The sequence below is a fragment of the Notothenia rossii genome (genome assembly GCF_949606895.1).
Source record: "Notothenia rossii genome assembly, chromosome: 2".
Lineage (NCBI taxonomy): Eukaryota > Metazoa > Chordata > Actinopteri > Perciformes > Nototheniidae > Notothenia > Notothenia rossii.
This window is the reverse complement of record NC_136904.1, coordinates 21,946,243-21,962,600: the sequence shown is the minus strand read 5'-3', so window position 1 is coordinate 21,962,600 and position 16,358 is coordinate 21,946,243. Positions and strand designations below refer to the sequence as shown.

At 38.7% G+C, this 16,358-nt stretch overlaps 1 protein-coding gene across 2 annotated transcripts in view; it reads right to left on the bottom strand.

The window, feature by feature from the left end:
- Window positions 1-16,358, bottom strand: part of LOC307029459 (glypican-6-like) — a 172,529-nt gene that overhangs the window by 18,467 nt on the left and 137,704 nt on the right. Inside the window, exon 7 of one of the 2 annotated variants that reach the window (XM_079665490.1) lies at window positions 15,151-15,180. The exons of the other annotated variant lie outside the window; for it this stretch is intronic. Coding sequence (XP_079521616.1) covers window positions 15,151-15,180 — 30 coding nt within the window. The remainder of the gene's footprint in view (window positions 1-15,150; window positions 15,181-16,358) is intronic. 2 annotated transcript variants of the gene reach the window in all.

The following is a 16,358-nucleotide window of genomic DNA, read 5'->3' as shown; positions in this document are numbered from 1 at the left end:
TCTGACCTAATCATTGAGAGCGCTCTAGGTCACTGTAATCATTCCTCTCATTCATGTTCACATCTTTTCAGAGGAAGTATGGAGACAATGGATGATAACAGTTCATTTTTAACTCTTTCAACATGCACATGGCACAAGAGACAGTTGTGGCCACATCTTACTGACCTGACTGTATCATAACATCCTGGATCAAGCTAACACACTTGAGGGATTTGGGACATTGCACATGAATTCTCTTGGTTAAGAGGAGCTGCGCTTACATCAAAGATGCTTGATGTTCCCTGATATTCAATGCCTAGAAGAGTCACCATTATTGATGTTGCTGCTGTTTACATTCCTCGTGTTGAAAAATCAAACATGCAGTAAAGGAATGGACTTCTCTTTATTCTAGCGTAGAATAAATGGTCTATAGTCTAGACTACAAATGCATTTTGTTATGTAACCCTGTTTTTCAGATCAGAATAACAACACTGATCTTTGAATATTGAAAGAATGTCTTGGATATAACTGAACATATCATGTAATAGTTTTTACTGTTAAGAGTTTGCTGTTCAAAATACATACAGAATTATGTTTTTTGAGATTGGGTGAATCTAACACTTTCATTAAAATTATTTTTGCCCTGTCACTCGATATTCAAGCTTCAGACCCACTTATTCGTAACCTATGATGTGCATTTCATATTTATTTTATGAACATGTGGCAAATACCAAACAGGGCCTGTGAAACAAATACATCAACAATATCTTCAAGATCTGCAGTTTGAATTTGACATTTTAAAATGGTTTAAAGTTCAGGTGAAACTAATCACATTAACAAGGACTTGGTTCCATTGTTGCAGTAAGATATTTCAGTGAATCAGCATGCACAATACTTAAAGGGGACCTATTATGCAAAATCCACTTTTTCATACATAAACATGTGTCCCCCTCTGTGTAAAGAGAAAAACGATTCGCTCACTTTCTGTCCTGGACCATTTATATAAAAACCTGTCTGAAAATGAGCTGATCAGATTTTGGCCCCTTTATGTAACCATTAGCCAATAACCAACCAGGTAACCCCCCCCCCCCCACCTTATCACCTGAATCTCCTCCTAGAGTACCATTGTGTTCTTTTTAACCAAATATCTCTCAGAGAGGCGTGGGGAGTGGCTCCTTATTTTTTTATCTAAATTAAAAGACAGAGAATCAGCACTTTTGAAACAGGGCTGAAACAGAGGGGATTATGGGCTGCAATGTCTGTTTGGTACAATCTGTTTGGTATTTCGAGCCAAACACTTCAGAGACATGTTTTGTATATAACTGAGAACTATAATATATTGATGAAAAACAGTATAATAGGGGACCTTTAACATCAATAGAAGGCATAAACTATGAAATACAATAGACCGGTACATTTCCTACTACGACATGTCAAAATGTCTGATGTAAAAAAAGTCTAAAGCTGAAATGACTGAAAACAAAATACATGCAAGCGCAGTATTACCATTTAAATATATTCCATCCTTTCTTTTGTTTACTGCCTGAATCTAATGTATTCTTACACAGCTTCATCCCAGCCCATCCCGGAGTCTTAGAGGTGGGGTCAAGTGCTTGTTGATCTATTCGAGCGCGTGGGGCACCCTTTCAACTAAGCATGTTAATGTAGGTCCAGTCATTTTAATTAGGACTTCCACAGGTCATATACAACGGCTTCAGCTACAAATGACAGCCATACATTTGACTCTAGAAAGCTCCAGCTGCTTTACACTTAGCAGTAAGCGGACTTGATTATACATACAAGACAGCAAATCAGACAGAACTTGCATGCTTATTTAAAGTCCAGCTTCTCGTTATGATCACTTATAGGTTTTTGTCTTGGCATATCAAAAGTCCTATCTTATATGAATGCTGTTGCTATAGCATACTGAAGCACAATATATTCACTGCTTAAGCTTCTGTTAACTACAGTGATTGTCTGCCATAGAACACATCTTAATCGATTCCACAAACGCAATGTGATCCACTATGACTCACTATGTTTGAGAAGAAAGCATTAAGCAGAGCAAAGGCATGCACGGGAAGCATGTCCTTCAAATGAAATTACTCATACAGCATCTTGAAATAAGTAATAATAAAGAAGGAAAACAAGAAAACAAGGAAATATTTTGTTGATGTTCTTGTTCTCTTTGGAATGTAATAGTTTTCTTTAAAAGTTTTAAAACAATAACATTTAGAACAGCAGATGACAAAGTAGTTATATTGTAGCATAGTTGTAAGACTGTTGCACAAATCAGCCTTCACCTGTCTACAAGCTCAAATAAAAAACATCTGAGTGGCCACTGATCTGAGTCTATAATGGAACAACCACACAATTTGATCTCAGTGTGTTCTGGCTCATGTTGATTTAAAGCCCTGAAAGGGTTTTAAATACTGAAAATACAATTTAAATCAAAACCGATTTTCAGAGGAAGCCAGTGTCGGAAGACCAGAAGAAAGTTAATGTGTTCCGTCACTCTCACTCACACTAGACACAGTAAATATACCTGCTGCTACTGAGTTTGGAGGTCAGTGCCTATAATCTTAGAAGCTGTATTTGTGTTTTAGTATGGGTTTTACTCTCGAGTTTGAAAAGATTTTGACTCAATAGTCAAATAAAACAATGTGACTTAATTAACTTCTGATCACCAATAAGGATTTATTGCATGTCATTCCTTCTATCTTCCCGATTCAACACTATCACTTCAATAAAGGCACTGGTGGCCTGAACAAATATTTAAATGTTGTATTGATTTAAATGTGTTAGAAGTTATGGTTTGTTTGCTTGAGTTGCTTAGCACCTGTTTATCACATATAATCAAATAATACTATTTCTATAAAGTAAATCATAAAGCACTGAATGTTGAATAATTTCTAGCAAGACTTATCGGGGAAGAGCATGCAACATATTGCTGTTTAGCATTCGTACTGGATGTCCCAAGCTTAAAGGGTAAAGGCCAATCTTTTTGATAGGAATATCTGTGACCTCAGAGTAGATCAGCGTGTAATGTCAGTGAGGACACGTGAACAACAGCCTTGAGTAGGTTCAAAGCCTGTGGGATGAAGAAATACGATCTGCAGAGCTGGACTGTATGGCTGCAACATTTAAAAGGTAAAAAGCTATCTATATTCTGTGTTATTTTTCAGCAAGGACTATTGGTCTCTTTGTAATTTGGTTTCTTTTTTAAAAGGCAGGGGACTCCTTGATGTTTGTATCTGAGAAGAAATGGGGTTTTATCTCCCTGATTTAATGTTTCTCTCTGTGGAGTCACTAATAATCATAGCTGATGGCCGGGATGATAGATGCTTGCCTCTAACCAGCGCTTAGAAGCAGGATATTATAACTAGCTCATGCTATGACAGGAGCAAGGTAGCAGCGAGAGCCAAGGTAAAAGAGCTGAAGAGCTTGAAAGTCTCTTGTGAGAATATGAAATGTGTTTTGCACTTAGATTTTCCGAGGCGGAGGGGATGGAAAGTGGAACCCTGCTTCTGAAGTGTCACGGCGCGAACAGGAGCTACATAACTGGACCTTGATGTTTCAGATTCACAAGAGCAGAGATCACAACCAGATGTGGAGCTCCGGTCAGCGTGAGATTTCTAAGGAGTCAGAGTTTCAAGCAGTATAATACAGCATCAAAGCATTTCTCAGGACTTTACACATGAGGTCCATTTTAAGTGCCTAATGGAGCATCTACCCAAAGTGATGTGGCATTATAGGGTATAACGGACCCTATTAAAACTGATGCAGATACAAGGATTGAAATGCAAACTTGTCTAAATCAAATTTCTAAATACTTTTGAGGCAATATAAATGCCTACTCTCTTGCGCTCACAACATGTGAGCCAGTTAATGCAATATTTTCTGATCATGTCTACAGCTAATGAAGTAATTAGTGTAGGCGTGTGTTTATGTTGATTCACTCTCAACAACAGGCATTAGGTTGAATTAATATGCAATTTTAGAACCGGTACCCATTACAACTGCTTTGTACAATAACCTTTGTAATTTAACAGCACTGCATGTGTGTGTGTGTGTGTGTGTGTGTGTGTGTGTGTGTGTGTGTGTGTGTGTGTGTGTGTGTGTGTGTGTGTGTGTGTGTGTGTGTGTGTGTGTGTGTGTGTGTGTGTGTGTGTGTGTGTGTGTGTGTGTGTGTGTGTGTGCAATATAGTCATAATGGTATTGCTTATATTGGACCATAATTGCAGAATTATGTCATCAGGACCTTTCAGTTAGAACATAGGTCTTCATAGATGCAGTTTTAATGGGAGAAAAACATTGAAAACCAACAAATGCATGAGAGGAATCTAATCAACAAATTCATTTTTAGTTGGCTGTATTGTATAAAAGGTCCCATGTCATGGCCATTTCGACTGATCATAATTCTATTGTTGAGGTCCACTAGAATAGATTTACATTGTTCAATGTTCCAAAAACACATTGGTTTCTCATACAGCATCTCTGTATAGTATGTGTATTCACTCTCTGTACTAAACAGAGTATGAGCCCAGTGTGCTCTGGTTGGTCAGTTCGCCCCCTCTGTTCTAATGAGTCCACCACCGTTACCGGAACATCAGTGATTATGTGTTACAATGGCGTTAGCAACCAGAAAATTACACCAGTAATGAAAAACAGAGGAGAATGCTGTGTGGGGTCTGAGTGCCCTGTAGGCGGGACGTTGCGGGGCCCGCTGCTCCGCCCTTTGAGGCTCGAGGAGCGGACAGTGTGAGCTGGGTTACAGGTGCCGTTTCCTGGATACTGCGTGGGGTCTGCGAGACAGCGCGAAACTTAGCCCGAACTCAGCTTGAGTTTTGCGGTGTCTCGCTGTCTCAGGCTGAGAAATCCGCGGAGCCGCGGCTGAGAAAAGATAAGGCTGAGTGAGTGTGTGTGAGGAACACCGCTACGTCACTGTGACCCTTCAACCCAGTCTCATGGCATTTCTTGTTATAGTCACAAAATGTAATCTATTGATTCGTGTTCACCAACACGATTATCCCCTTTTTTTCGTGTCACACAGAACGATTTTAACTGGTAATGTGTTTCGTGCCTGCAGCACGTCTTTTTCTCCGGTCGGATCGTAGAAGACCGGAAGCTGTGTGGTTCATAAAAACATGTTCTTACTCAATATCAAGCCACAATTATTGCTTTTATTTTAAATCGTATAATTTCTGACTTTTGTTGCCGTCTGTGAGAAAAATAAATGGGGCTCAGAGCCTCAGAATACTGAAATCTGTATTTTTAAAATCTTTTTTTCCTTCTAATTTGTTATTCTTTTCAAAATAACACATTGTTATTTACTCACTAATAACACACAATTATCCTTGCTTTTATTTATTGGTTTAATTCCATAATCTCTGGCTTTTTTGGCGTCCGTCAGGAACTGAATTTCAAAATAAAAATAACCGGAAAACAGACCTAGGCCTCTAGGAGTTTAGGATGGCCAAAGACACTCTCTTGAGCCTATACAAGTATGAACAACATTTAACAGCAAAAATTATAATTTTTAGATAGATATTTTCCTTGTGGATCGTTTACAGATAATTGTATTCGTATAAAATTCCTCTATAGATAGAGGACAAAACATTTGCTTGCCTTTCAGCTACTACCTAGGTCTTTGAGATCTCTGCTTTATATGTTTCATGGTGTTTGTTCTTACTCAGAAAATAGCTGTGGGAAAACACACCTGCATCCATTATAGCACCTGTCCATTTAGAAGTTTTTGCACGAGCTGGAAGGAAATTGCTGCTGAGGGACTCTAAATCTGTAAATGATTTATAATTCAGGCAGAAAATCAAAGAGGGAGAACAGATGGGTCAACACTGAGACAACTACTCGATTAGGTTACCGGATGAAATACAGGCAATTGAAAGACGCATGTCTAGCACCTCAGTTTCACATGCATGCTCTTTTAGACCTTTCTTGTGCACATGACTCTAGACCAAAGTTGTCTAATTTCATTATTGTGTTTTATATTATAATGTATTGGGAATTAAATAAACAAAACTGTTGTTCATTAAATCTGTGTGAAGATGCTAGCTAAATCTAAATAATATATTGTTTTTTTCTTTACCTTCCCAATGGACACAACTCATTAAACTATATGGCAGTAAATGATATGGGTACTGAGCAGTTTTAGTACACCACATTCATGCTAAGCAAACCGTGACCTGACTAATGTAAGCACAGATGGAAGTTTCATACACAGCTGGTTTTGTGTCCCATCCCAAGGGTAAACACACCGTTTGGGAGAAAAGGCTTTATAAACAGATGCTTGTCTGTAAGGTAAAGTTACTAAAGCAGCTTTACAAGAAAACTTGGTCAGACTTTTGATATATACAGTAAAAAGTATCAAAATGAATGCATGCGTAACAATCTAAATATATGCTTAGGATTAAAATCAGTATAATGATTCAGCAGTGTTCATTATATTGCATTGGAGTGTATCCAATGTTACCAATTGTATACCTTAAACCACTAATGATAAAAAATAGTCACTTCCACACTTCTAGACGTTATTGAATACATTAGTTTGAATCCCTTGCATGTGTGGGTTAATTGGATTTTTCATTGAACTCAGTCAGAAGGCTTTAAATGTCAAAATGCAAATGTATTCATGTGTTAGTCCTACATTGACTGGCAAATGTCCAGTGCATACTGGAAAAGTCTCAAACCCATTCATCAGTAGAACATTGAAAAGCAGAAATGGAAATCGATTAATTATTTACAGCTGCTATGTTATTGATTAACCCCGGGCTAGTTAGAGGCAGAACAAACACATAAACAAATCATCTGCGACTTCTACCAAGCCAAATGCACGTCAGAAACAGTGGATTCAGTAAATGGAGAAGATACTGTTTACTGCTGGAAAGAATGGCTGTAACGGTCAACATTAATCAGAGTTTAAAGTTATGTAAGCCTGATGAATATTCAAAGATGGACTATGGGATCACTATAAGTGCTCTAGTTTCTAGATCACGTGGACAAAAACAGGAGCCACTTAAATGTTTTGTGGAGTGAACCAGTCTCTGCACTGAGGGATTTACAAAGTGTGCTTATGATGTATTCTAAAAAGTAGGAAAACCTCCAAAGGGAAGTAGCACAAAATGGTCAGTCCCTGGTTGTGCTCATAGCAACTGGGTTAGCTTACCTCAAACACAATGGCCCCTGCATTTTGCGATTCAGTGCTTTGAATAATGCACTTAATAGGATTTCCTAGGACACACTGTGGTTTATTTCAGCTTGCCTGCTAACCCACAAGGACGATTTAAGCTCTAAAGGCTCTGCTGTGTTGAAGCAAGGTAAACCTTCTACCTTTAGGGAGGCCCGCTAACCACCCTACATTCTGGGAAACAGTGGTGGGCTAAACAGCCTTGTGATGAGCAGTGAGGCAAGAGCTGAGGCAGATTTCAGTAAACATGCTGGGGCTTTCTGGCAGCGTCTACTGACAATCTGCTCAGAGGGTGAAGCAGCCAGGTTCAGAGGACAAGTCCGGGCCTAAATGTAGCCTATTATGGGAAATTAATGTTATTTCTGGTTACAAGGCTGTGTGTTTGTTGAGTTGGGAAGGCCCAGAACCTGCAGGGTCTGAATTTCTTTGAAGGCACCAGCTTTGACTAATGGCAACTGGGATGATAAGATTCTGTCAAATTCTACATAAAACTTTCCCTTCAATGCTACATGACAGAGTCTAGTGATTGGTTTGAAAATCTGATTGTCTCCAGGCCAGCACACTGAAAATACTACAGCAGTGCACAGCATACTAATGCATACTGGCCGTGCTTGTGGCATTTATATACAGCGGGATGTTAATTACAGAAAGATTTAAATAAGATACAAGGGAAAGATGTGTTATGTGTATTTTAGAGGCCGAAAAGAAATGTTATAATGGCATGTCTCCAGCGCCTCTCTCTTGGTTGCCAGTATTATTGTTCGGCTTTAAATTCATGATAAAACACACAATCAGCACAGTCCTCTACTTGTAATTCTAAGTGCAACCTGAAGAAGCCTGCAAACACTCAACAGATAAAATAACCTGCTGTATGTTTCTATTGCATTTATATAGCAGGGATTTTGGGAAACTCTGTTGCATAAATGTAATGCATATCTAATAACTCCAGGCAGGATTTTCTCAGCTAGGTTTTAGACATGTATTTGACGACTACGTGAGAAAGGCTTCAATTGCTGCTCATTACGTCTGAACGAGTGAGACTGGGAATCTTATATCTGTCTTTGTGTTATGTCAGTCGGAACTTTCAAACACTGTTGATGTCGTCTGTATGAAATTATGCAGCTCACTTGTGAGGTTAGATTTGTAAAGATCCCAGAAGAAGGAGCAACACAGGATTTGAGCTTGCTAAGAAACCAGGCTTAGGAACATGAAACTGCCAAACAACAAAACATATCCATAATTAAACGCCATAACTTATACTCTCCAGCACAAACCATACTGTGAATATCTTCAAAGCAGCTGTGTACCACATTACATGTCTAGCCCTCTTTATTCTTTTAAGCAGAAAAAGACTGACTCGGAGTAGAGTTGCTATTCCTTACAAACTACAATTGCGCTCTATTACATGTTTAGAGATTGAAGCATCAGAATTCCCGATAACCGTGAAGTACATTTTACTTTTATATATACATTAGTTGGTGTGTGGTCCTAATTTAGCAAAGCATAAAAAGCACTTAAGAAGGCTTTTTGATGAGAGGAGTAAACACATGTAAAAGAACAAACTTTCCAAAATGAACAATGGAGAAGTGAAGCGGGGCGGGATGTAGTGATAGATACACAGTGATGAAGCTGTTTTTAACACCAAGGGTGAGAAGGTGGCCTCATTGATCTGTTGTGTCTGTCTACATACATTAATCCTGATTCCGACAGGTCTCTGTTGAGTGAGCATGTCTGATTATACATCAGTCTCTGTCAGATTTCCATCTCATCTGACAGACAGAATCACCTCTGGACCGATAAATTCATCGCCCTCAATTTAGCCATGGAGGTGAAAACTGAGGCAACCCACGCTCCTATTATTTTAAACTCGCCATTAATAGCTTTTTAATTAATGTTTTAAATAGCCCAATAAAGAGTTGGAATGATTGTAGGTTCCTCAACTCACCTTCAAATGTAATTAACACTGAACAGTCATTTCTTTATTAAAACATTGTGTGTACAACGTTTTTACAGCATATACTCCTACTTTCCATGGCCACCAAAATCACCTACTGTAACAGACAGACACCTTTGTGCTATAAGTTACAGTGTGGTTTTGTCATTGAAGCTGAATCAATCTCTGGCTTCCATTTTGCTCTAACCTGTTAAGTTCTCTTCCATATCGCCTACCCCATGAAGGTTTGGATCTAATTATCACACTCAAAGTACAAATAAGTGATGTGGAACACCAACAGTTAAGTGTCGCCATAGTCATTATTTTTAAGATGTATTTAACTTCCCACACCACAAATTATATTATTCATTTTCTCCAAGATCTTTGAGAGAACAATATAATATTGAGTTTAGAAACCCTACAAGCGCTCTTACCCTGTGGTTGTTATTGCTGTTAAAAAAGTAGCTCAGCATGCCCAGCATTTGCATGCCAGTAATATTAACTGGTTCTTATACTTGATCTTTTTTTGCCTGCTGATCTGTACAGAAATTGCGGCTATGGAAGGAATAGAGAACAGATCTGCAGTACATGCCAACATTTCATTATAGCTGTAACTTGATCATTTTATTGCAAGACTCATGAATTTAATAAATGTAGCCCTGATACCATTGTTCATAATTGGCAGTTGTCTGCAATGCACTGGGTGGAGTGATTCCTCAATGACTGATTGCTCTGGCAGGAAGAAACTTTCATGTGGGAATAGAGATTTCTACTCTTGTTCAGAAGCTGAGGGATGTTCAGCTCAGTTGTCATCCATGAATTAAAATTCAAAGTGTGTTTCCCTTAATCTCCATGTCACCCTTAAGTGTAGTGTGGTTACAATAACTAAGTTTACATAGGTGGTGTCCATCAACAGTGAATTACTGTGATTGATAGAAGAAATAAAAGCCTGATCATTTATTTTACACTTCTTGAGAAAAATGGTCGTTGCCAGATTGTTTCCTGGCCCTGGCGCTCTGCTAAAACAATGTTTAATGGAGCGTGGAGAAAGGCCCGGACACTGCTAATGAGAGATATTTTTTTTTTCCAACTGCATCCTCTTTCCAACAGTGCTCAAAAACAAACAACCCATTAGAGAGCCTCGAAATATTTATAAATCGGTCAGATAAATCAATAATGAATTTCCCCTTTGGACATCCATCAATCTTTTTCAGCAAGCATTTGTGTAATGGAGAAATTGACAGTAATGCTCTGTCAGCAATGTTTAAGCTGACATAGAACAAAGTATTTTGTGCCATCAGACATCTGCTTATCATCGGCAAAATAAATGAAGAATCTAAATGCTGATGTTCATTCAAGGTACGGAGCTCTTCTCAACACCCTCAGAATATAAATATGACTGTAGAACACATGGTGGAGGATCTGCTCCGATACTATACTGATCTTATTTGTTTACCTTCAACGTAAACAAAGTCTGTGATGAACAGAAGGATGAGTACGAGAGGTCACAAAACTACAGAGCTCCAGGAATGCTAGCAACCCTGTGAGGTTGTAGGAAAAGCAGTACTTTCAAGTAAATGTTAATGTAAGTAAACAACAAACAAATACATAACAAATATTACATTTACCAGGTCCAACATCAAACTTTACCCTGGTCGCATGTCAACAATTGCTAATTGGAACCAAACACATAGTACAACTACTCTATGGCTGAGGGTCATTCTTTTAGTTTTGCATGTATTTTAGTCATAAACTAACAAACGGTAGAGGAACGCTAAAGTCATGTTAAATGTATACAACTGGGACCATGTAAGTCTAGATGAACTTCCTGGTAATTGATAAGTTCCAAGAAATATTTGCTTTGACTACAGAGGTGAACCTACCAACTGTACAACAGTACAACAATACAAATCATACAGCTGTGCCAGAAGCATGTGTTACGTGCTCCCCTCCTGTTTGTCTCTCTGTCTCCCTGCTGCACAGACACACCTGGTCCGCCCCTGGCTCCGCCTCCCCCAGGTGTCCTAATTACGTTCAGCTGGGGACTTGAAAAGCAGAAGCTGGAGGAGAAGAGTTTTTCTTTCCCAATCTTGACGACGGAAGACGTTGTCCGTGGACTTCCTCCTTTTACTGTTTTAGGATCTCTAGTTCCGAGTGTTTTGTGTTTTTTTGTACGCTGGAGTAACAGGTAGTTTAGGTTTTTCGCGGCTTTGTTTTTTACAGCCTTTTCCTTTCCCATTTAAAAAAAAAAAAAAAGTAGTAGATCACAAAACTATGCATATAACTACTGTGTCACAGAACAACAACTGAATCTTCAATGCTATAAAAGGTAGACCCTCCAGAAAAACGCGATTCTGCAATCGCAGAATTTACCGCATAATCAGCAAAATGGCGCAGATTTTTAAAAGGCCGCATATTTATCAAAAGGCCGCATAATCCCCGCATTTTTCCACACAAAGTTGAGAAAAAAAAAAGTTAACTCGTCTTGACGTGAAGTAGTGATGATGATGACGCGACGTCATCACCTCGCGCATCACAGAAGGTAAACAACACCGTAGAGTGAACGTGTGGAACTCACACGAGAGAGAAAACACCGAGATGAACAAATCTTATCCATCTCATTTACCGACGAACATTTCTGCTAAAGACCGGGCAAAGCAGCACCCCGATGTTTTTCACGAAAGTGGGGGGAAACTATTCTGCACCCTGTGCAACTGTGTGTTGGAGCATACAGTAAGAGAAAGTCGACGGTGACGATCCACTTTGATACATTTGAAAATGCTTTCTGCTGCGGACTAGAAAGCCAAACAACTCACGTTCACCGAGGCATCAACCTCCAAAACCCTTTCGAGGGCTACAAGAAACGAAGTGAGCAGCCTACAAGATTGAAGCTGGTCAGATTGTGTGTGTGTGTGTGTGTGTGTGTGTGTGTGTGTGTGTGTGTGTGTGTGTGTGTGTGTGTGTGTGTGTGTGTGTGTGTGTGTGTGTGTGTGTGTGTGTGTGTGTGTGTGTGTGTGTGTGTGTGTGTGTGTGTGTGTGTGTGTGTGTGTGTGTGTGTGTGTGTGTGTGTGTGTGTGTGTGTCCAATATTTTAAAAAAATCTATAATTTTTTGCAACTTTCCGCATATTTAGCAATTTCACCGCGTAAAATCACATAAAAACCCTGCATGTTTAATCGCATAATCAAGGATTTTAGCCCGCGTTTTTCTGGAGGGTCTAAAAAGGACAGTGAAACAGCTCTCTCTTACTCTAAGATTAAAGGGAGAAGGTCATTCAGTCCCAGCGATAAATCGGCACCATACAAAGACACATTTATCTATAAACCCTGTAGGGAAATACCATTAATAAACATTAAACAGTATCATTCAATTAATGTCGATTATGTTGTATGGGGGAATAGCCCAGTTATTCCGATTAAATAACAGGCAAAGCAAAACAGTCCAAGCCAAACATAAAAAACAGAGTTCATTGTTTAAACCAGTACTAATATCTGTGTATTTACAGTATATTTTGTCGACATGAAGCAAAGTCATTTTTACATTTGTCACCAATAGGACTCTTTACAACAGAGCCATCAGATTTAAATTGTGTAGCAATGAGCAGGAAAAGGAGGATGATTAGATAGTATGTTAGCACCTTTATCTAATTCCCTTCTGATTTGAGATGCAAATGACAGCTGTTAGAGATACGTCAGCACAAATCCCACGAAAACAGACAGACATGCTGCAAAGGGCTTTGAGAGAAATACCCTTGAATACAAAGGAGAAATTCATTATTTATAAACCTGTGCTTAATGTGAATACAGTCATGTTTACTAAACCTCTTGCTTCTTGGCTTAACTCATTGAAGACATTCAATATTTGTTTTAAAACCAGTTAATTTCAGAACAATCCCACAACTGACTGCACAATTTGACCGTTCTGTCACTCACATAATGTGTGCAGAATTTGGTCCCAGTTCCTGTAATAACATGCAGATTGTAAGTGTACACAGAAATGATGACCTGTGATTTCATGTGCATAAATATTAGCACATTGTTTGATAGATGAACAGACAACTGCAAAATAACTTTATAATAGTGCTTCAACATAATCCTTAAAACATACTTAGTTATAGTGATCATCTATGAACCAACATCCATGCAAAACAACAGGCAAAAACAAAAGAGCATACTCTGTTAACGTTTACATCACAGCCATAATTCAAGATGGTCCCAGCATGCACTGGGATAAAAAGCTTATAGACACACTCAGTATTCTTCACTAGGTAATTACTGCTTTAAAGGTCACCTATCATGCTATTTTTAGGCAATAGCATAGGTCTCAGATATATAAAAACATATAAAAAACATGTCTATGAAGTGTTTTGGTCAAAAAACCAAACACACATTCTATATCCCTCTATTTCTCTTCCTGTAACAAAAGTGCTGATTCTGGGTATAAAGCTTTTTTTTGTTTTAAACTGAAAAAAATACAAATAAGAGGGGACGGAGCTTATGCCGGCTCATGCGGGACCTGGCAGATACTGTCTAAAATGCTGCGGTGATGAAACGCAAGGATTATTAGATCAAGGATTATTTCTGAAACACTATGGAGCTCAAAGGCTTTCTCTCTTGCGGGTTTACCACAAGGTGAGTTACTTTTTATATCCTGCTTCTTACACATGCTCTCTCCAGTACAGCTTAGCTCTGAGTGTTAGCGATGCTTGCTAATATAAACAAAGACTATTATGTCCAAAACACGGTGTGAATTGTTTCTGATACAGCAACGTTTCTGATTGTGCCGTGGGTTCGCCATCCGATATGACATAATTTACGTCATATCGGATGGCAAATCTGGATCAGCGCCGTTGTACCCCCGTTTTTAGAGATTTACGCACGGAGGAATTTTCTGACACCTTGTGAGTTCCCTGACACACCGGGGACACATATTTATGTATAAAAGAAATCAAAAAGTGCATTTTGCCTGATAGGTCCCCTTTAAGACGTTAAGATATGCCGATCGCAGCCATATTTGCAAAGCCATATTTGCAAAGTCTCCATGTTTTTGAGTGGTGTGAGAATTAAAGCTTAAGTAAACTCAAAGAGAAAAAAGGCTCAATTTAAACTTGTGAAACTTGAGTAGAGATTTAAACTCCAACCTTATCATGAGGCGCTTTCACACCAAGTATTTTTCCCAGGAATATTTCCCGGAACATAATTCCCCGGAACTCTTTAGCTCCGGAACTAACTAGTAGATCGCGTTCACACCGGAATAAGTCCCTGAGGGAGGATTACGCAAATGAAGCCGCTGACGTCACTTCTTCTTCTGCTTTAGGTTCACTGGCAGGCCGCAAAAAACTTCACGGCGTATACTGCCACCCGAAGTCCCAGAGTCCCCCGAAGTCCGCCGACACCTCCTCATCACTCCAGCGCTCCCACATTTAATTGTGTGTTGCCATAAATTAGTCTCTCTCTGTTGGTGCGCTGGGCTAATGCTAATGCTAATAATGCGAGCAAATCAAATGGTGGCTTCACAAAACTTTTTTCTGAGTTTTACAGGGCGTGGTTTGCAATTCGCCCATCCAATCAGAAATTGGAACCTTTTCCTCCCCAGGAAAGTGCCACCTCTTTAGCAGGGACTTAAAAGGGGTGAAAAGGTTCCCGAAAAAAGTTCCAGATATATTTTTGGTGTGAACGCAAAATCCCAGGAACTATCGGAACTATTCCTGGGAAAAGTACTCTGGTGTGAAAGTGCCTAATGTGAGGAAAAAAGAGTCCTAAGCAATTAACCACCATCCTGCAAAATCCAAAATGTTTTAGATAAGATAAGAGTGATTATAAAAATTGACCTAAGCAGCGTAGCTCAATTTTATACTAGATTGATTTTAACATCCCAAAACATCCAACCAAATAAATAAACAGCCAGACATGTCACAAACAAGCAATCGATATCTACTTTGAATAATGTAAAGAAGCGGAGCTTTATGGGCAGGTTGATTAAAAAACCACAAGACATATGACATGGTGAAAGTAAGAGGAGGAATGAAGGCTTACGCTGTGTTGCATTGTCCTCCACACAACCCTCTGGGAGCAGCAGAGAAATGAAGAAGAAAGAGATTTAATTGGACATCGGAGAAATTGTGAGACTGAGAGAGAGAATAGCAGCAAAAGAATGTCTATTAGTTAGTGAAGCAAAACATTTAATGATAAATGGTCTTGCTTAAATATTTTATCCACCAGCCTCATCTGACTATGAGATTTAGTACCTCAAACATTTGTATCCACACCAATTTATTTCTGTGAAATCAGTTTAAAAATCTGCTGCCACGACTGATCCATGCAAAGATTGGGACCTGCATACAAACAGCAGCGTCATATGGAAAATTAGTGTAATTACAGTAGTTTCATTCAATGCAATCAGCTTGCTTTAGCAAGATATACATAATCACTTAAACACTTACAGATATATCAGATATGCATACATTTACAAATGGAAATTCAGACACAGAAAATATGAGTGTGTGATCTAGTGAGTAAGTAACTCACCTTTCTTAGAAGACATTTTCTTATCTCTTACGATGTAAGATGCTTTCACCTTTTTAGTAATCTTTTTCTATTGTACTTTTTAGATGTATGTTATGAAGCAAAGATGGTGGTTTGATTTGATCTTTTTAAACAGTACTGTATGTAAATATGGGTTGAATCCAGGAATGAATAAGGACATTGCAAAGGCTCTTGTCATGTTTCATAGAGCCAGTTTAGTGAATTTAATATGTTTTTTCCTTATATTTAGAGATTACATTTGGACTGTACATTCTCCATCTTCTAATCTGGTTCTCTTCTCCCACAGTTTCCTCTTTAATCCTGTCAAACAACTTCTACAGCAGAATATTATCAACTGGGCCTTTTATTTAAAAAGACAATATATGATTTTAAAGCTATTTGCCAAATGAAGAGAGGATTATAATTTGGTATTTGGATTGGTCAAAGGACACACTGCTTATGTTATGGTTTAATGATATCCAACCCATAGCCTGACATGTTGCTATTTCACTATTTCAATTTTTTAGCACCTTGAACCATTTTATAGCAATAGGGAGAATAAGCAAACTTGTAGGCTGCAGAGACCAGAGTTTGAGGAGTTGGTTAACACTGAGTTTACACCTTGTCAAGTTGAGGGACAACGTGTTGATTTGTACTGCAGCTTGACACTGACAGCATACTCCTCATTGTGTTTCAGTTTCATGGGGATTGAAACAAAT